The 14,410-nt window shown below is 58.4% G+C and overlaps 3 protein-coding genes, 1 long non-coding RNA gene and 1 other non-coding gene across 7 annotated transcripts; 3 read left to right on the forward strand and 2 right to left on the reverse strand.

Moving 5' to 3' along the window:
* The first annotated feature begins 673 nt into the window (after window positions 1-673).
* Wfikkn1 (WAP, follistatin/kazal, immunoglobulin, kunitz and netrin domain containing 1) lies at window positions 674-3,891 on the forward strand. The gene is made up of 2 exons (XM_048332312.1): window positions 674-1,430; window positions 2,156-3,891. The coding sequence occupies exons 1-2, from the start codon at window positions 1,242-1,244 to the stop codon at window positions 3,635-3,637; spliced, it is 1,671 nt and encodes a 556-aa protein (XP_048188269.1). The 5' UTR covers window positions 674-1,241; the 3' UTR covers window positions 3,638-3,891.
* Window positions 3,892-4,036: 145 nt separating this feature from the next.
* Window positions 4,037-5,707, reverse strand: Mettl26 (methyltransferase like 26). 2 transcript variants are annotated; one of them, XM_048332319.1, is made up of 6 exons: window positions 5,437-5,707; window positions 4,992-5,154; window positions 4,810-4,869; window positions 4,517-4,584; window positions 4,334-4,412; window positions 4,037-4,259 (listed from the first exon to the last, which is right to left on the reverse strand). In XM_048332319.1, exons 1-6 carry the CDS (start codon window positions 5,628-5,630, stop codon window positions 4,212-4,214), a joined length of 612 nt encoding a protein of 203 aa, XP_048188276.1. In that variant the 5' UTR covers window positions 5,631-5,707; the 3' UTR covers window positions 4,037-4,211. The 2 variants fall into 2 exon arrangements, with proteins under 2 accessions (XP_048188276.1, XP_048188277.1); XM_048332320.1 differs by having other exon boundaries at window positions 5,342-5,622.
* A 219-nt stretch (window positions 5,708-5,926) lies between these two features.
* Window positions 5,927-5,997, reverse strand: Trnag-ccc. The gene has a single exon. It is a non-coding gene; the product is annotated as a tRNA-Gly (tRNA).
* Window positions 5,998-6,093: 96 nt separating this feature from the next.
* LOC125340605 lies at window positions 6,094-8,952 on the forward strand. The gene is made up of 3 exons (XR_007208785.1): window positions 6,094-6,156; window positions 6,301-6,527; window positions 8,296-8,952. It is a non-coding gene; the product is annotated as an uncharacterized LOC125340605 (long non-coding RNA).
* Window positions 8,953-9,308: 356 nt separating this feature from the next.
* Window positions 9,309-14,124, forward strand: Mcrip2 (MAPK regulated corepressor interacting protein 2). Of its 2 annotated transcripts, XM_048332321.1 has the most exons (5): window positions 9,312-9,448; window positions 9,551-9,677; window positions 13,094-13,221; window positions 13,447-13,548; window positions 13,783-14,124. In XM_048332321.1, the coding sequence occupies exons 1-5, from the start codon at window positions 9,397-9,399 to the stop codon at window positions 13,851-13,853; spliced, it is 480 nt and encodes a 159-aa protein (XP_048188278.1). In that variant the 5' UTR covers window positions 9,312-9,396; the 3' UTR covers window positions 13,854-14,124. The 2 variants fall into 2 exon arrangements, with proteins under 2 accessions (XP_048188279.1, XP_048188278.1); XM_048332322.1 differs by lacking the exon at window positions 13,447-13,548 and having other exon boundaries at window positions 9,309-9,448.
* The last annotated feature ends 286 nt before the right edge of the window (window positions 14,125-14,410 follow it).

Raw genomic sequence — 14,410 nt, forward strand, 5'->3', positions numbered from 1 at the left:
ATGGTTTGGAAGGGCAGATTCCAGGCAGCCTTTTGTCCTGCCACTAGCTTTGATCATTTGATCTCTGCTGAAAGCTCCCTCTCTGCCCTCCCCCACAGGGGAGGGGCCTCTGGTCCAGCTGGAGATGGATACTGACCCTCATGATGGGCCCAGGAAGACAGGGAAGGACTCCTGGGTAACTTTGTCCCAAAGAATTCTAGGGGCCATGCTTCTTTCAAAATGTACCTAGACACTCTTAGACTTGGCCATCTTCTGGGACCTTCTTGCTTGCCACATTTGAGTGTTGGGCAACATGGCAAGTGAACACAGTGAGCTATCTGTGTGTATGTGTCTGTCTTCCTTATCTGTCTCAGTCCTGGGGCTTAAACTCAGTCTGGGTGCTGTCCCCAAGCTTTTGTGCCAAAGGTTAGCACTCTCACCTAAGCCACAGCTAACTTGCAGGGTTTGGGTTTTGTTTTTTTTTTGGGGGGGGGTTGTTGTTTTTGACAGGGGTGGTTTAATTGGAGATAAAGAGTCTCACAGATTTGCCTGCTCAGGCCAGCTTAGAACCACAGTCCTCAGGTCTCAGTCACCTGACTAGGATTACAGGCATGAGCCATGGCATCTAACTTGCTGAACCATCTTTTTCTATCCTGTTCCTCTTAATTTATTTTTTGGGGGGGGACTCAGTTGGGACTGCTTTCGGTGTCTATCACATTGCATGAGAGATCCTGGGTTAGGGGACAAAAGCTGAGACCAGCCAGCCCTGCCTCCCTTTGTGGAGGTGGATCTTCAAGGAGACTTTGATCTTTGCCTAGCTCCAGCTTGTGGAGGGAGGGGCTCGAGTTACAGCATTCCCCCCAATACCCCCCACTGGCCAGAGCTGGCCCTTCTCCGCCCCTTGGTGACCTTTGTGGCCAGTAGCTCTGAGCTTCAGGGCCTCTGGCCCCTCCCCAACCCTCCTTTCTCTCCCACTGGTGCTGACCAGGGCCTGGAAGTCACCCCACCCCCAGTGGTTGGGAGAGGGGCCAGGCTGGGGAGAGTTAGGCAGCTGCATGGATAAGCTCTGAGAGCTCTGTGGCCCTAGAGCCTACGGTTTGGGGGTACTAGGAGGGAGCATCTGCTGTGGACTCCAGATTTGGGGGTGGGGAAACAGCCATCAGAGAGGGAGGAGCATCCAAGGCAGGGGCAGCAGTCCTACAGGGAGTCCCAGCTCTGTGGTGTCTGAGGGGTCAGCAGCCATATCCCCCATCCCCTGCCCCATGGTCCCCATGCCCTCCCTCCAGCTGCTCCTGCCTCTGCTGCTCATCATCGGCATCATAGGGCTGACCTCAGGGGCTGGCCTGCTGCCAGAGCCTGGGAGCCACCCTGGTGTGTGCCCCAACCATCTCAGCCCCCACCTGTGGGTAGACGCCCAGAGCACCTGTGAGCGTGAGTGCACCAGGGACCAGGTGAGCACTGGGATCCTAGGGAAGCTTGAGCCTCACCCCCAGGCCTTCCCTGGTGGGGGGAGGGGACCCCAGCCTCCATACTTCGACCAAGGTTTGGGGCCATGCCCTGTACAAAGGGTACAAGGGATACTATCATTAACTATCTGAAGAACAAGAGCCCTCTTCACTCTCCTGGGTTGCCTAATCTCACTAAAACCTACCCCTTCCCTGCCTGGGCACCACTTATTCTCAGGGGACAAGTAAGCCCCTGACCCACCCTTGTACATGGTACCCCCCAGACCTTCCCTAAAGCCATGACCCTCCCCTTCCTCCTGGACTGGGGGGGGGACAACAAACTCTAGAGGTAAGTACATGTAATGCCACCTGTAATAGCAGTGTAGTTGAAGGCCTTCAGTCAGATGTCCTTCCTGCCTTTGAGCCCTAGCCTTGGCACACTACCCATTCTCTGGAAATGATTACTAGACCTGTTTGGATATAAGAATTTAGTAAGGGTGAATAGGGGTGGTCTTGTAGCTCATATTGAACAGGAAGTCCTGTTTTCTGGGCCCAGGAAGAAGCTGCCATTGACTGCAGCCACAGGGCAGGGTCTCACCTCTGCCCCATCTGTACACCTGGTGTAAGGGCATGGCCAGGTGGGGGTGCTGGGAGGCAAAGGCGAGTGGCCAGGTCCCTGGGGAGTGCTGGGAGGGAGTCAGGATGTCTGCTGAGCTGTCCCCACCCCCCAGGACTGTGTGGCCTCTGAGAAGTGTTGCACCAATGTGTGTGGGCTACAGAGCTGTGTGGCAGCCCGTTTTCCTGATGGTGGCTTGACTGCACCTGCAACAGAGGCAGCCTCCTGCGAGGGCTTCCAGTGCCCACAGCAGGGAGCTGATTGCGACATCTGGGGTGGGCAGCCTGTATGCCGCTGCCGTGACCGCTGCGAGAAGGACCCTAGTTTTACCTGTGCATCAGATGGCCTCACCTACTACAACCGCTGCTACATGGATGCTGAAGCCTGCCTCCACGGCCTCCACCTGCATGTTGTACCCTGCAAGCATGTCCTCAGCTGGCCACCCAGCAGCCCAGGGCCACCTGAAACCACTGCCCGTCCAACACCTGAGGCTGTCCCCATGCCACCTGCCCTGTACAGCAGCCCCTTACCACAGGTGGTGCATGTGGGGGGCACAGCCAGCCTCCTCTGTGATGTCAGTGGCCAGCCACCCCCCACTGTGACCTGGGAGAAGCAAAGCCACCAGCGAGAGAACCTCATCATGCGCCCTGACCAGATGTATGGAAATGTGGTTGTCACCAGCATAGGGCAGCTGGTGCTCTACAATGCCCAGCCGGAGGATGCCGGCCTATACACATGTACTGCACGCAATGCTGCTGGCCTGCTGCGGGCCGACTTTCCCCTCTCTGTGGTACAGCGTGCACTGGCCAGGAACAGGGCCCCAGGCGTCCCAGCCCTGGCCCAGTGCCTTCCTGACACACAGGCCTGCGCCAGTCTCACTGTTCCTCACCACATCCTCTGGCACTTTGACCCACAGAGGGGTAGTTGCATGACTTTCCCAGTCCTTGAATGTGATGGAGCCGTGCAGGGCTTTGAGACATATGAGGCATGCCAACAGGCCTGTGCCCGTGGCCCTGGAGACACCTGCCTTTTACCAGCTGTGCAGGGTCCCTGTCAGGGCTGGGAACCACGCTGGGCCTACAGTCCACTGCTGCAGCAGTGTCACCCCTTCATGTACAGTGGATGCGAGGGCAATGGCAACAACTTTGAGAGCCGTGAGAGCTGTGAAGATGCCTGCCCTGTGCCCCGCACACCACCTTGCCGAGCCTGTCGCCTCCGGAGCAAGCTGGCATTGAGCCTGTGCCGCAGTGACTTTGCCATTGTGGGGCGGCTCACAGAGGTGCTGGAGGAGCCTGAGGCTGCAGGTGGCATCGCCCGCGTGGCCCTCGATGATGTGCTTAAGGACGACAAAATGGGTCTTAAGTTCTTGGGCACCAAGTATCTGGAGGTGACCCTGAATGGCATGGACTGGTCCTGTCCCTGTCCTAATGTGACGGCTGGTGATGGGCCACTGGTTATCATGGGTGAGGTACATGATGGTGTGGCTGTACTAGATGCTGGCAGCTATGTCCGTGCTGCCAGTGAGAAGCGTATCAAGAAGATCATGGAGCTGCTGGAGAAGAGGGCCTGTGATCTACTCAATCGATTCCAAGACTAGCCTTGCCTGCCAGCCTTACTCTTTTCTTTCTTCCTACTGAATAAAAACATGCCCCTAACCCTTGGAACTTGTGGCCTGCTGATGCTGGTTAGGGGACACTCACTCTTCCATATGCTTCCACACCTAGCCAGCTAGGGTCTTGTTGCCAGTTGGGGCTTTGGCCCCATCTGAGGTTACCAAGCCCAGTTCATGGCTAGATTCATCCGTGGACCCACAGCAGTCTCTCCAAGAACACAGACAGGCCAAATCCACTCTGCCTTAGAGCAACTATCCCTGGGTTGTCCCTGCCCCATTAACAAGGCCAGGATATTTTCAAGCCCTGACTCTATAAGCCATGCTCCTCCTGTTCATCCACTCCCATAAGGTGTGCCAGAAAACTGTGTAGTTGGATGTCTATAGTGGGGTAGCAGGAAATGCTTTATTCAAAGGTCCACTGGGCCCAGGATCTGGCAGCCCTATGGCCATTGGCCAAGAGCCCAGTGAGGCTGGTTATTCCCAAGGCCAGGGAAGCAAAGCCTGGGGTCTAGTTACACCCAACAAAGCCTTCAGCAGAGCTGCAGGATGAAGGAGAGGGTTACTCTTTCCGGAAAATCAGGCACTTGTTGTTGGCTGGCATGTCCACCTGAAGGAAGGTTTTGCTGGAGTTGCCCTTGGTCCTGGGAGGTTAACCCCCCACCCCCAGTCCACCCTGCCTACCATCTTTTCCAGAAGCAAGCCATTTGACCAGCCCAGCTCCTCCAAGATAGCTGTGTCCCGCAGACCCCACTGAGGGTTCCTGCAGGGGAGGGGGAGGGGAGCTATGCTTAGAAGCAGGGGGGTTGGGTGGAGCCCTCACCCCACCTTCCCTCTGATCCAGGCCCCCTCCCACCCAGCTCTGACCTGCTTCTGAGAGCCTGGTCAAAGTCCACATTGCTCTGAGGAAAGATCTTGCCGTTGACTGCAAAGGGCTGTGGGGACAGTGAGCATGGCCTATAAGTCCCGTGTCATGGGACTATTCTCCAGTGGATCACAGAACCAATTTTCAGACTGGGTTTCCAAGAAGGAAAGGTTACCCCTTCCTGCCCCCAAGGGGGAAGGCAAGGACCAGCTGATGACCTTTGGATTACAGAGACTAGCTAGTGAGGATGCCTGCCTGGGACTGTGAAGGGGCCCTGAAATGAGGGATAACTCACCCCATAGGTGATGAGCAGAGCACTGGGTTTGAGCAGGTGTCCGGCTGCTCTGAAAAGCCCCTGGGGAGAGGGAGGGAGGGCACAGTCACCAACTTCAGGCAACAAAAACTCTAAGCTGAACCTCAGAGACTGGCCTGCCTCATTCCTGGGCAGGTGAGCGATTGCCTCTACCCATCACTCACCTTGGTGCAGCTCAGGGGACTGATGTGAATCATGTTGATGCAGAGCAGCAGGTCCAGCGACTGCGGCAGGATCCCACCCCAGTGCTCCCACTCCCAGGTCACATCCAGGTACAGTGGGGCTTTGACGTTGGATAGGCCCTGGGCTCGAGTGATGGCTGCAATGCTGTTGAGGGCAGCGCAGGGGGGGGGGGGGCTGAGAGGCCCGGGGCGGGGGCGGGGGGGCAGAGAGCAAGCAGAGGACGGGTCCTGGGGCTGCCAACCCTGCAGCTCATTGCTTCCACGACCCTGGCCCCACACCCCAGGCCCGGGCCCACCCTCTGGGCTAAGGCTGTCCCGGTCTGTCTCCTTGCCTTGCCACCTGCCTGGGCCCGGGAAGCCGCAGGAGACGACCGGGCAGCGACCCTGACTGAGCAAGGGCGGTTCTCCCAGCGCCGTGCCGCCGCACCTGTCCAGGCAGCGCTGGTCCACTTCTGACGGCTGCCATTCGGCGTGCGGGAAGGCCTGCGCGAAGTGCGCGGCGTGCTGGCCGGAGCCTGAGGCCACCTCGAGCACTCGCGCCGGCCGGGCCGGGTCCACGTACTGCCGGAGCACGCGCAGGATGGGCTCCTTGTTGCGCTCGGCGGCCGCCGACACCTGCATCGCGGCTGTCCCGAGCCCGGACCGGACCGCGGCGGGCGACACTAGCCGGGAGCCGCCCCGACGCGGAGCAGGACAGGATATGTGGGCTTCTCCACAGCGCGGGGCACGTTGGGAAATGTGGGCCTTCCCGGTGCGGGGTACGTCGGGAGCCGTGGGCCTACGCAGGAGCAACCTCACGCGCCATTCCTTCCTTCAAAGTGCTCCCAGCCTCTGGAGGGGCAGCCGGGCGCAGGAATCCTGAACAGAAAATCCCAGCCCACCATAGGTCGCCAGTGTAGGGAAAACGAAAAGGGAACTGCGCCGCCCGGGAATCGAACCCGGGTCGCAAGAATGGGAATCTTGCATGATACCACTACACCAGCGGCGCTGCTGAGCGCTAACCTCTTTCAGAAGCTTAGGAGGTTGGCTGTGACGCAAGCCCGCTGGCGGGAGGTTCCTGCGCATGCGCTGCCGGCCGCGGGGCCTCAGCCCGGGTCCAGGAGTGGCGAGCGCGGAACTGAGGACAGCCGTGGTAACGGCAGCAAGAGTGAGTGAGCACTGGAAAACCGGCGGGGCGGAATGGGGCTCGGGGTGACTCGGGCGGGGCCTGGTTGGCGTAACCGGTGTCGGGGCCCGCGGGGACCCCGGGCGTCCCACTGGCGGTTCAGGGACCGCATCTGGTGATGTGCAGGGTTTCTCCGTGTCACCAGAGGGCAGCGCCCGCTCGGACGAATCCACGGCTGGGGAGTACGAGGGTCCGGTGACCAATTAAATGAAGCCCGTCGCCATGCTATGAGCGCCCAGGAGTGCTTCACTCGTGCTCAGAGGGGCCGTGGTCTGTAGTTCATCATGCCGACTTTGGCCTGGGTTTGTAGGTGAGGACATGTGCAAGGATGGACGTCAACCGGGAGGGCCACGGTGAGTGTGATCAGACCAGGGAGGACCAGTGACATGAAGAATGTCATAGGGCAGCCTCTACAGGCAGCCCCCATGAAAACAGCCCGTCTGGATCCAGGGGTGCCCAGGAGGCTTCCATTCCCTCTGCAGCCTTTTCGAGTGGACACTGATGTCTGGTGCTCAAAGTGCCCCAATCGCTTGGGTCCTGTAGCAGGCTTTCCTATGTCACCTTCCTCGGCCTCTTCCTGGCCTCCTCCAGGTTTCTCAGCTGAAACATGGTCTAGACTTCATCTCACAGGGAGCCTCAGATGGCAGCCTGTGATGACCAGTGCACTTCTTGACACACAGGCTTCTTGGATCTCCGCACCCAAGATCCATCTTCCTGCTTTCCCCTTATTGTAGGGAGGAGTGCTCTAAGGAACTATCTACAGTGACCAGCAAAGAGCATTGTGTTTCAAGGTACTTGACCTCTGGTTGATGCCAGCTGCAGTGTTCATCATTCTTGATTGGACACTAGGTAGATCAACACTTGCCCACAGCATGAGCCAAGTGTCTGGCAGAGAAACAGTGAGATGTGGCCTGCCTAAAAAGCTTTGCTATATTGAGCTCACTGGAGCACATCTAGCAAGCACCTCAGTGTCACATGCTAGCAGTGATCCAGGACCCCTATGGGAGGTCATCTCCTAAGGGTACCTAGGCTTCACATTATTTAGGTTGGAATATTGTTAGGGCCTGCAGTGCTCACTCCTGGAGCTGAATTTGCTCCTAGACAACCTTGGGTTTTTTGTTTTTGATGACAAGGTAACTATGTAGCCCAAACAAACTTACAATCCTCCTGCCTTTGTTTCAGGTACTAGGATTGCAGGTATGTGCCCAGCTCTCTCACTCTCTCTCTCTCTCTCTCTCTCTCTCTCTCTGTGTGTGTGTGTGTGTGTGTGTGTGTGTGTGTGTGTGTGTGTGTTGATTAGACTCAGAGCTTCTTTCATGCTAGGCAGTCACTCTACCACTGAGTCATACTCAGTTTGGGCACCCCCCTCTACACACACTTGATTTAGATAAGACTGGGTAGAAGGTGTTTGACAGGCAGAGGGCACCTTTCCAAATGAACTTATCCACAAGACCAAATCACCAGTGCCCAACACACCACTTGTCACTCTTTCCCATCAGCTCCTTCTTCCACAGGCCCTCAGAGGCTGGCCCTTGGGGAATATGTGCACTCAAACTACACACAGGTCCCCAGCAGCCCATCCTACAAGCATATGGGAATGATTGAGCAGCATGCTCAAGGCCACCAGGGAAGACCAGGACAGGCCACTCACAGCACAGATGACTCAGGACTATGCTGGCCTTGGAAGACATGCTGCTTCCTCTGGTGTTGGTGGGGGTGGGACAAGCAGTGTGTGGGTCAGATTGGCCAATAGCTCTTCCTGAGGGACATGCTCAGGCTTTGACTCCCTGGGCGCAGAATGGACTGAGGCTTGGGCAGGCTCTTTCCACATTGCTCACCAGCCCTATCTGCCTCTCAGGGTCACAGGCCTAGGTCTTTGGACAGCTGGAGAGGGAAGGCTCTTGTCCTGCAGCCCTGCTCAGGGCAGTACAGAACCAAGGGGGCAAACAGCTTCTGTCCCCAAGGGCAGAAACTTCCCTGGGGTCTCCCAAATAACCATGCAGTAGGGAGTCTGGGAGAAAAGGCAGATGGGTGAGAAGGGTCACCTGCCTACCCCCACCAGGAGCCATCCCTCCCATTTTCCTTGCCATACATACATCTCACTCTTTTTTCTTTTTTAAGATCTGGCCGGAAGACATACCTATCCCAGCTAGCCCAACCCAGCCCAACCTCTCAGCCTCAGGTAGGAACCAGAGCAGATGCCTCAGCAGCACGTCCTTGAGGTGTTTCCAGGCTTGAAGCCACCAACTCGGAACTCAGCATTTGTTTCTTGCTGGTAGGGGTTGGAGTGTCCTGAAGGATGGAGGCCAGCAGCAGACCTCAGGCCATGCCCATTGTTGCTGTGGTTTTCATCCTGCCTGATTGGCTGTCCCAGAGGAAGGCCTGGGGTGCCTGGCAGGGGCTTTCTGCTTAGGGCCTGAGAAGCAACGTAGGACCTCTCAGGAAAGAACCCTGTGGCAGAGTTAGTAGTGGTGGGTTCTCCCAGCACATTTGCTGTTCTCTTCTACTTCTTGCTTGGTTCTCCAGCCTTCAACTTCCCTTCAGGAAAGCTTTGAAGCGCCCTCACTCCCCACACCCAGGGCGTCACCACAGCCCCTAACCATCCCATTTCTCTTCTTGGACCCCATTCTAAGGATGGGGGTGAGCTCCATACTAGGACACATTTTTCCAGGCACTTGGCTGGGGAGCCTTTAATATGAGTGGAGACACCCTTGCTTCCCTAATTGCAGAGCTGCGAGCACAAAGCCCAGCCCCTCTGCGCTGAGACTCCCTCAGCACCCCAACATCCTCCCCGGGCCCCACGACCTGGGGCCGGGCTCCAGCAAAGGTCAAGGACGCTGTAGGGACGCAGCCTAGAGCTGGGGAGAAACTGAGGGTCGCAGGCTAGCGACCCTCCTCTCCCCACCCCCTTCTCCCGCAATCCGGACCTGGTCGAACCCGCTGGTCCTGGGGCTAAGAGGAGAGGGAGTTGGGTGCCGGTGCCCCGCCCCAGCCGGGAGTCCGGAGTCTAGGTTGGGTTCTGGACTGGCGCGCTGGGGGGCGGAGGGGTGGTGGTGTTCGGGGTGCGCGGCCCCTTTAAGGACAGGGGGCGTGTGCGCGCCGCCCCGCCCTCCGCCCCTCTGCCGTGCTTAAAGGGGCCGCGTCCGCCGCGCCGTGCCGCGGAACTGGGCCGGCGTCGGGCGCCGGTTCTGGCGGGGCCGGCGGCGGGTGAGACGCCGCACCATGTACACTATCACCAAGGGGCCCAGCAAGCTGGTGGCGCAGCGGCGCTCAGGTGCGCAGGGGCTTCGGGTGCGGGCAGGCCGCGAGGCCTCGGGGCCGGAGGGCGGGCGGGCTGCGGGGGCCGCCCTAACCCTTACCCCGGCCCGGCCCTCAGGTCCCCCGCAGCAGCAGGTGGAGAGCCGACTCGGCGAGCTCCTGAAATGCCGGCAGCCGGCGCCGCAAACCGCGCCGCCGCGCGTTCAGCCCCCGACGCCGCAGCCCGGGCCCTGGCCGCTGACGAGGTGAGCGCGGCCCCCGGGACGTGACCTTGGGGAAGGTTGGTGGGGGATCGGGCGCGCGGGGCAGCCTACGGGCGTCCTTCGGCTCACCTGGCCGCCCGGAGCCCGCCAGGCACGAGCGGCCATCTCGTGGTCACCCCAGGGCCGCCAGGGTCCGGGACGCCGTGTGCGACCTTGGGCTGCGCGCCTGGACCCTGCCGGAGAGGCCGGGTGGAGCGTTGCCCGCTCCCGGCGCCCAAGGTCCCCGGCTCTGCCCTTGCAGGAGAAGCGCACGTGTTTCTCTGTGGCCTTGCCAAGTCCCTGCTCTCTTTTCCCCTTCACCCAGGCACCCTGGGGCGCAGGAGCCCTTTCTTCCAGCTGTGCCCAAGGCCTGCGGGAGCCGGCGGCGTCCTGCTGCCTTTAACCTGCTCTCTGCCCGGTGCCCCCAGGGGGCTCAGCCCTGGCCCTCCAGGGACCAAGACCTGGAGTTTAGTCTCCTTCCCCAGGGCTAAAACTTTTCATTTCTTTGGCTCCGTTTGCTGGGTTTCTTGGGCTTGTGGACTTTGATCCTGCCTCCTGCAGGACCCAGGCTCTGCATGGCATTGGTGTGTGAGTGGAGTCCTGGCTCCCTGGCGGTGTGGGTGCCCCATCCAAGGAAGCACAGTAGGGAGGGGCTTTCCAAGTGAAGGCCTAATGGCCTCCAGGATAGCTAGGAGTTGGAGTAGCTGCAGGAGGACCACCTCCAGCCAGCCACTGGCTGCCTTTCAGCTAGTAGGCCTCCAGATGCCACAGGTGTACACAGATTTGGGAGGAACCCTGATATTCTGGTAGCCTGGGGTCTTCCCGCTGGAGGGTCATGTTGATATGCTGGGGCTTGATCCTCTAGGAGCATGTACTGGTCACAGGGGTGCCTCCGGGAGGGAGTAAACAGGGAAACATTCTGCTAACCTCAGCCTATGTTCTCTGTGTCCTACTCTCTGAGGAGGATGCTGAGAACAGGAGGGAGGATTGTACCCCCAGGTGGCCAGTCCCCAGGCAAGGAGCACGGGCTTGAGCGTCCAGAGTCACTCACATCTTACCTGGCAACACCAAATTCTTCTCAAAGGCTCCGTTGATAGCATTGTGACAGACTTGGGAGTGGATTTGAGGAGGAAAAAGATACTCTCCTCAGAGGCTGAGAGGTGCAAGGGTCCTGGGGGTCATCCCCAGTCCAGTGCCTAAAGCCTGCAGGAAGCTGCTGTGGGTATAGGTGCCTGAAGCTCTTCATCAGGCAGCCAGGTAGGGCATGTTGGACTTGAGGAGGCTTGGCCACCGTGTCCTGTGGGGCAGTACAGAATGTGTCCCCTACAGTGAGGTCTCTGTCTCTGGATTGGGAGCTTCTGGCAGCCATAGGACCTGTGTGGGCCCTGCAAAACCACCCACCTGGTCCTTCTGTCACCTTCCTTGCTTTTTCTCTGTAATACTTCCCACCTCTCTCTTCCTCTCTCACTCTCTTTCTCCCCCACACCCCAATCAGCTGAGGGAGGAGTAAATGTGTACCTGGAGGTTCCTGTTGGTCTTTCTGCTGGCACATGGCAGATTCCCAAAGTTCCTGACCCTTAAATGAACAAGCTCCTCTTCTGGCCACTTGGGTCTGGGTGCTACCCATGATGTGAACAGAGTAACTGGGTCTGCACCTCTGATACATTCTTCTTTCAGTGGGAGAGAGACAGAAGGGAGAGAGAGACAAGCAGATAAAATGGGGACAGGTGATCCCCTGTCCCCAGAGCCAGACAGGGTGAGGGGATAGTGCTTGGACCACCAGAGCAGGGTAAGAGGAGGCCACCTGCGAGGGAGCAGGGTCTGCGACCAGCAGGGCTGGGTCAGGGAAGCTGGTACTAGGGATATGGCCTTTGATTTCAGAACTACTGCTAAAGCCTGATGAGACACAGGCAGATCACTGCCCACAGTCCAGGTTCTAAGCTGAAAAATGGGTGGCCAGTCACTTTTTGGGTGGGGTGGGGGGTAGGGTTGCCTGAGAGCTGGAGCTGGCTTACAGGCAGTGTTCTGGGAGTACAGGGTATAGGTCGACTACAGGGTACAGTGTACAGGGTACAGGTACACTGTGGGGCTGGTGCCCTTTCTCCCACAGACCTCTGCCTTACATAACTGCAGTCTTTCAGTGGGAGAGAGTGGGGCAGGGGTAGGGCAGGGCCACGCCTGCTGGGTTCCCAGTTCAGCTCTAGGACCACTTCCCGAACGCTTGCAATTCACAGCTCCTGGCTGTAGTTTCTTTCTTTTTTCAAAGTTGATGTCCACCTTCAGGCTTTGCTGGAGCTGAAGCCTTCATGGGTGAGGGTGGTTGAAAGCAAAGTGTGGGGTGGGATTAGCTTTCATGTCCTCTGGCTTATGGGAAACTCAGAGAGAGCTGGTTTGGGAGAAGCCGCAGGCCCTGTGGTCCTGACATGCAGGTCTAAAGTTATCTGCAGCCATCAGACCCTGCCAGCCGCAGGGCTGGCAGGACCCTGTGCCCCTCAAGACCCTCCTCTTTATTTTAGTGCCCTTCTCACCTGAGGAGGAACCCAGAGCGGCGAGGGGCACCTGAGCCCAGGAAGGCGAGCCGGCTGGGACCGCGAGTGCCTGGCGGAGTGGCAGGTGCAGCCTAGGACTCCGGCTCCCACCTCCTGCTGTAGGTGCGGCCCCATTCCCTCTACAGCCCCGTCTGGGGCTTAATGAGTTCAGGGCCAGTTACCACTGGCCAGGGGCCCTAGCCTTGCCCTGGGCCTGACTGGCTGGGAGTGGCCCAGCCACCCATCTGGATATAAATGCAGTACAGCACCACCGGGGTCATCTAACTTCCCTTGTCCTGTCTGTTGCTGTGGGAGTGGGCAAGGGCCATGGCTTTGTCCTCCCCACTTGGGGACTGCCCTTCCTGCATTTGGTGTTCATCCCTGGAGGAGCTGGGTGCAGCTGGGAGAGGGAAGAGCAAAGGCTGCTTGCTCTTGTTTGGTCAGTTTTCCCATACTGGGGTTTCATCAAGGTAGAAGTACATCTGTGGAGAACTGGGAGCTTAGGGGTGGGGTTGGAACAGAGATTTGGTGGTGGTGAGATCATAACTCAGGCACTGGAGGCCTGGCTAGTGGGGAATAGGGCAGTGTGGAGGGTACTGGACATGGACCTGCCAGTAGTCTGGGATGCAGATATGGAGTCCCTCTCTGGCCTGGAGTTACTTGCCTCCCTTGAGCTGGGTACTGCGCGTGAGCTGAGCTTCTGAGCTCAGGGCTACAGCAGAGAGGCCTTGGCCAGCAGCTTCTGGGGGCAGCTGCCCTGTGGCCTGAGGGGATGCACACACTTGGTTTGATCTAGAGCAAGCAGGCATGGCCCAAGGTTACTCTTGAGCTGTGCCAGGCAGCTCTTGATTGGCAGGCACCAATCATGTCTGTCTCCTCCCCCTCCCACAGTCCAGGGCCAAGGTTAGTGTTCAATCGAGTGAATGGTCGGCGGCCCCTTGCCACTTCCCCATCCTTGGAGGTACCCCAGGAGACCTACACATTAGCACATGAGGAGAATGTCCGCTTTGTATCCGAAGGTAAGAAGGGGCTGTAGGGTGTGGCTCAGGCTGCTGGGAAGGGTCCTTGATTCCCTTTATCACTGTAGGCTGAATTTCAGCAGCCCCAGGGCTGGGTTTTCTTCCTTGGTTCTCTGCCCACTTATGTCTTCTGCTCCCTGTGCTGGGCTGGATTCCAGGGTGGCCACCACGTCCTGGGGCGGGACAGGGTGCCAGGGGCCTGGCTCAGCTGCCCATCCCCCACAGCATGGCAGCAGGTGGAACAACAGCTGGATGGTGGCCCGGCTGGTGAGAGTGGGCCAAGGCCTGTGCAGTATGTGGAAAGGACCCCTGATCCCCGGCTACAGAGTGAGCCCCCCATACCTGCCCTGCACCCTCATGGAGCCTCCAGTCCCTCTCACCCTGACCTGGGCCCTCCCAGGTTCCACCCCCAGGGGCTTGGGGAGGGGATTCTTAATCCTGACCCTTTTCCTGTGCTTGCTGAGCTTGGAGTATAGGTGAAGGGAGTGTGGTCAGCTTGAGGGCAAACACTGACCAGTTTAGAAGGCAGCATCACTACCCAGTCTTCTGCTCCACCTGCAGACTTTGTGCCCATTGACCTGGATGAATGGTGGGCACAGCAGTTCCTGGCTAGAATCACCAACTGTTCATAGCAGTTGCCCTGGATGGAATGCTGCCATGGCAGACCCTTTGCCAGAAGAGAACCAGGGTGTCCATCCACTGTGTGGCCTGGCTGGATGCCAGCCACACCTGAAGTGCCAGCATTGGAACTTTTGCACCTATTGTTCCTTTGGCTCAGTTGTCTCAAGTTGCCAAGATCATGGGCTGAACCTGTCTGACCTCAATCCTGCTCACTGTGTGCAGGGACCAGCTCTGGGGCTGGCAGGGAGGAGTATGCCAGACTAATAAAGTTGAGAAACTGTCTTTGGAGTGGCCTTGACATGGAGTGTGTGTGTGGGGGGGGTCCCTAATGTTCAGTTTTCACCTTCAGCCCCAGGCTATTGCCTCTGATACCCCTGGGCTAGCTAGGGTTCACAGCCCTACCCAACTCCCTATTTGGCCTAGCAACCCCCTTGAGTGAGGATTGCAGCCCTCAGCCATCCACTTTGAATGGAAGTGTCTAAACGAATCTCCCTTTCCTCCATTGGCATGACTCAGACATTACAGAGCTGGTCCTGGAAGGGGATCGGGCCCAGAACTGAGACATGGT

This window comes from Perognathus longimembris, chromosome 23 (genome assembly GCF_023159225.1).
Source record: "Perognathus longimembris pacificus isolate PPM17 chromosome 23, ASM2315922v1, whole genome shotgun sequence".
Taxonomy (NCBI): Eukaryota; Metazoa; Chordata; class Mammalia; order Rodentia; family Heteromyidae; genus Perognathus; species Perognathus longimembris.

Bases quoted from the DNA above. Each gene is read 5' to 3' on its own strand.
- Mcrip2 (XM_048332321.1), top strand. From the start codon at position 9,397: ATGTACACTATCACCAAGGGGCCCAGCAAGCTGGTGGCGCAGCGGCGC. The intron at 9,678-13,093 runs GTGAGCGCGGCC...CCCCTCCCACAG, and splicing joins GGGCCCTGGCCGCTGACGAG to TCCAGGGCCAAGGTTAGTGT. The intron at 13,222-13,446 runs GTAAGAAGGGGC...CATCCCCCACAG, and splicing joins TGTCCGCTTTGTATCCGAAG to CATGGCAGCAGGTGGAACAA.
- Wfikkn1 (XM_048332312.1), top strand. From the start codon at position 1,242: ATGGTCCCCATGCCCTCCCTCCAGCTGCTCCTGCCTCTGCTGCTCATC. The intron at 1,431-2,155 runs GTGAGCACTGGG...CCCACCCCCCAG, and splicing joins GTGAGTGCACCAGGGACCAG to GACTGTGTGGCCTCTGAGAA.
- Mettl26 (XM_048332319.1), bottom strand. From the start codon at position 5,630: ATGCAGGTGTCGGCGGCCGCCGAGCGCAACAAGGAGCCCATCCTGCGC. The intron at 5,155-5,436 runs GTGCGGCGGCAC...TGCCCTCAACAG, and splicing joins GACCAGCGCTGCCTGGACAG to CATTGCAGCCATCACTCGAG. The intron at 4,870-4,991 runs GTGAGTGATGGG...CCCTCTCCCCAG, and splicing joins GTCCCCTGAGCTGCACCAAG to GGGCTTTTCAGAGCAGCCGG.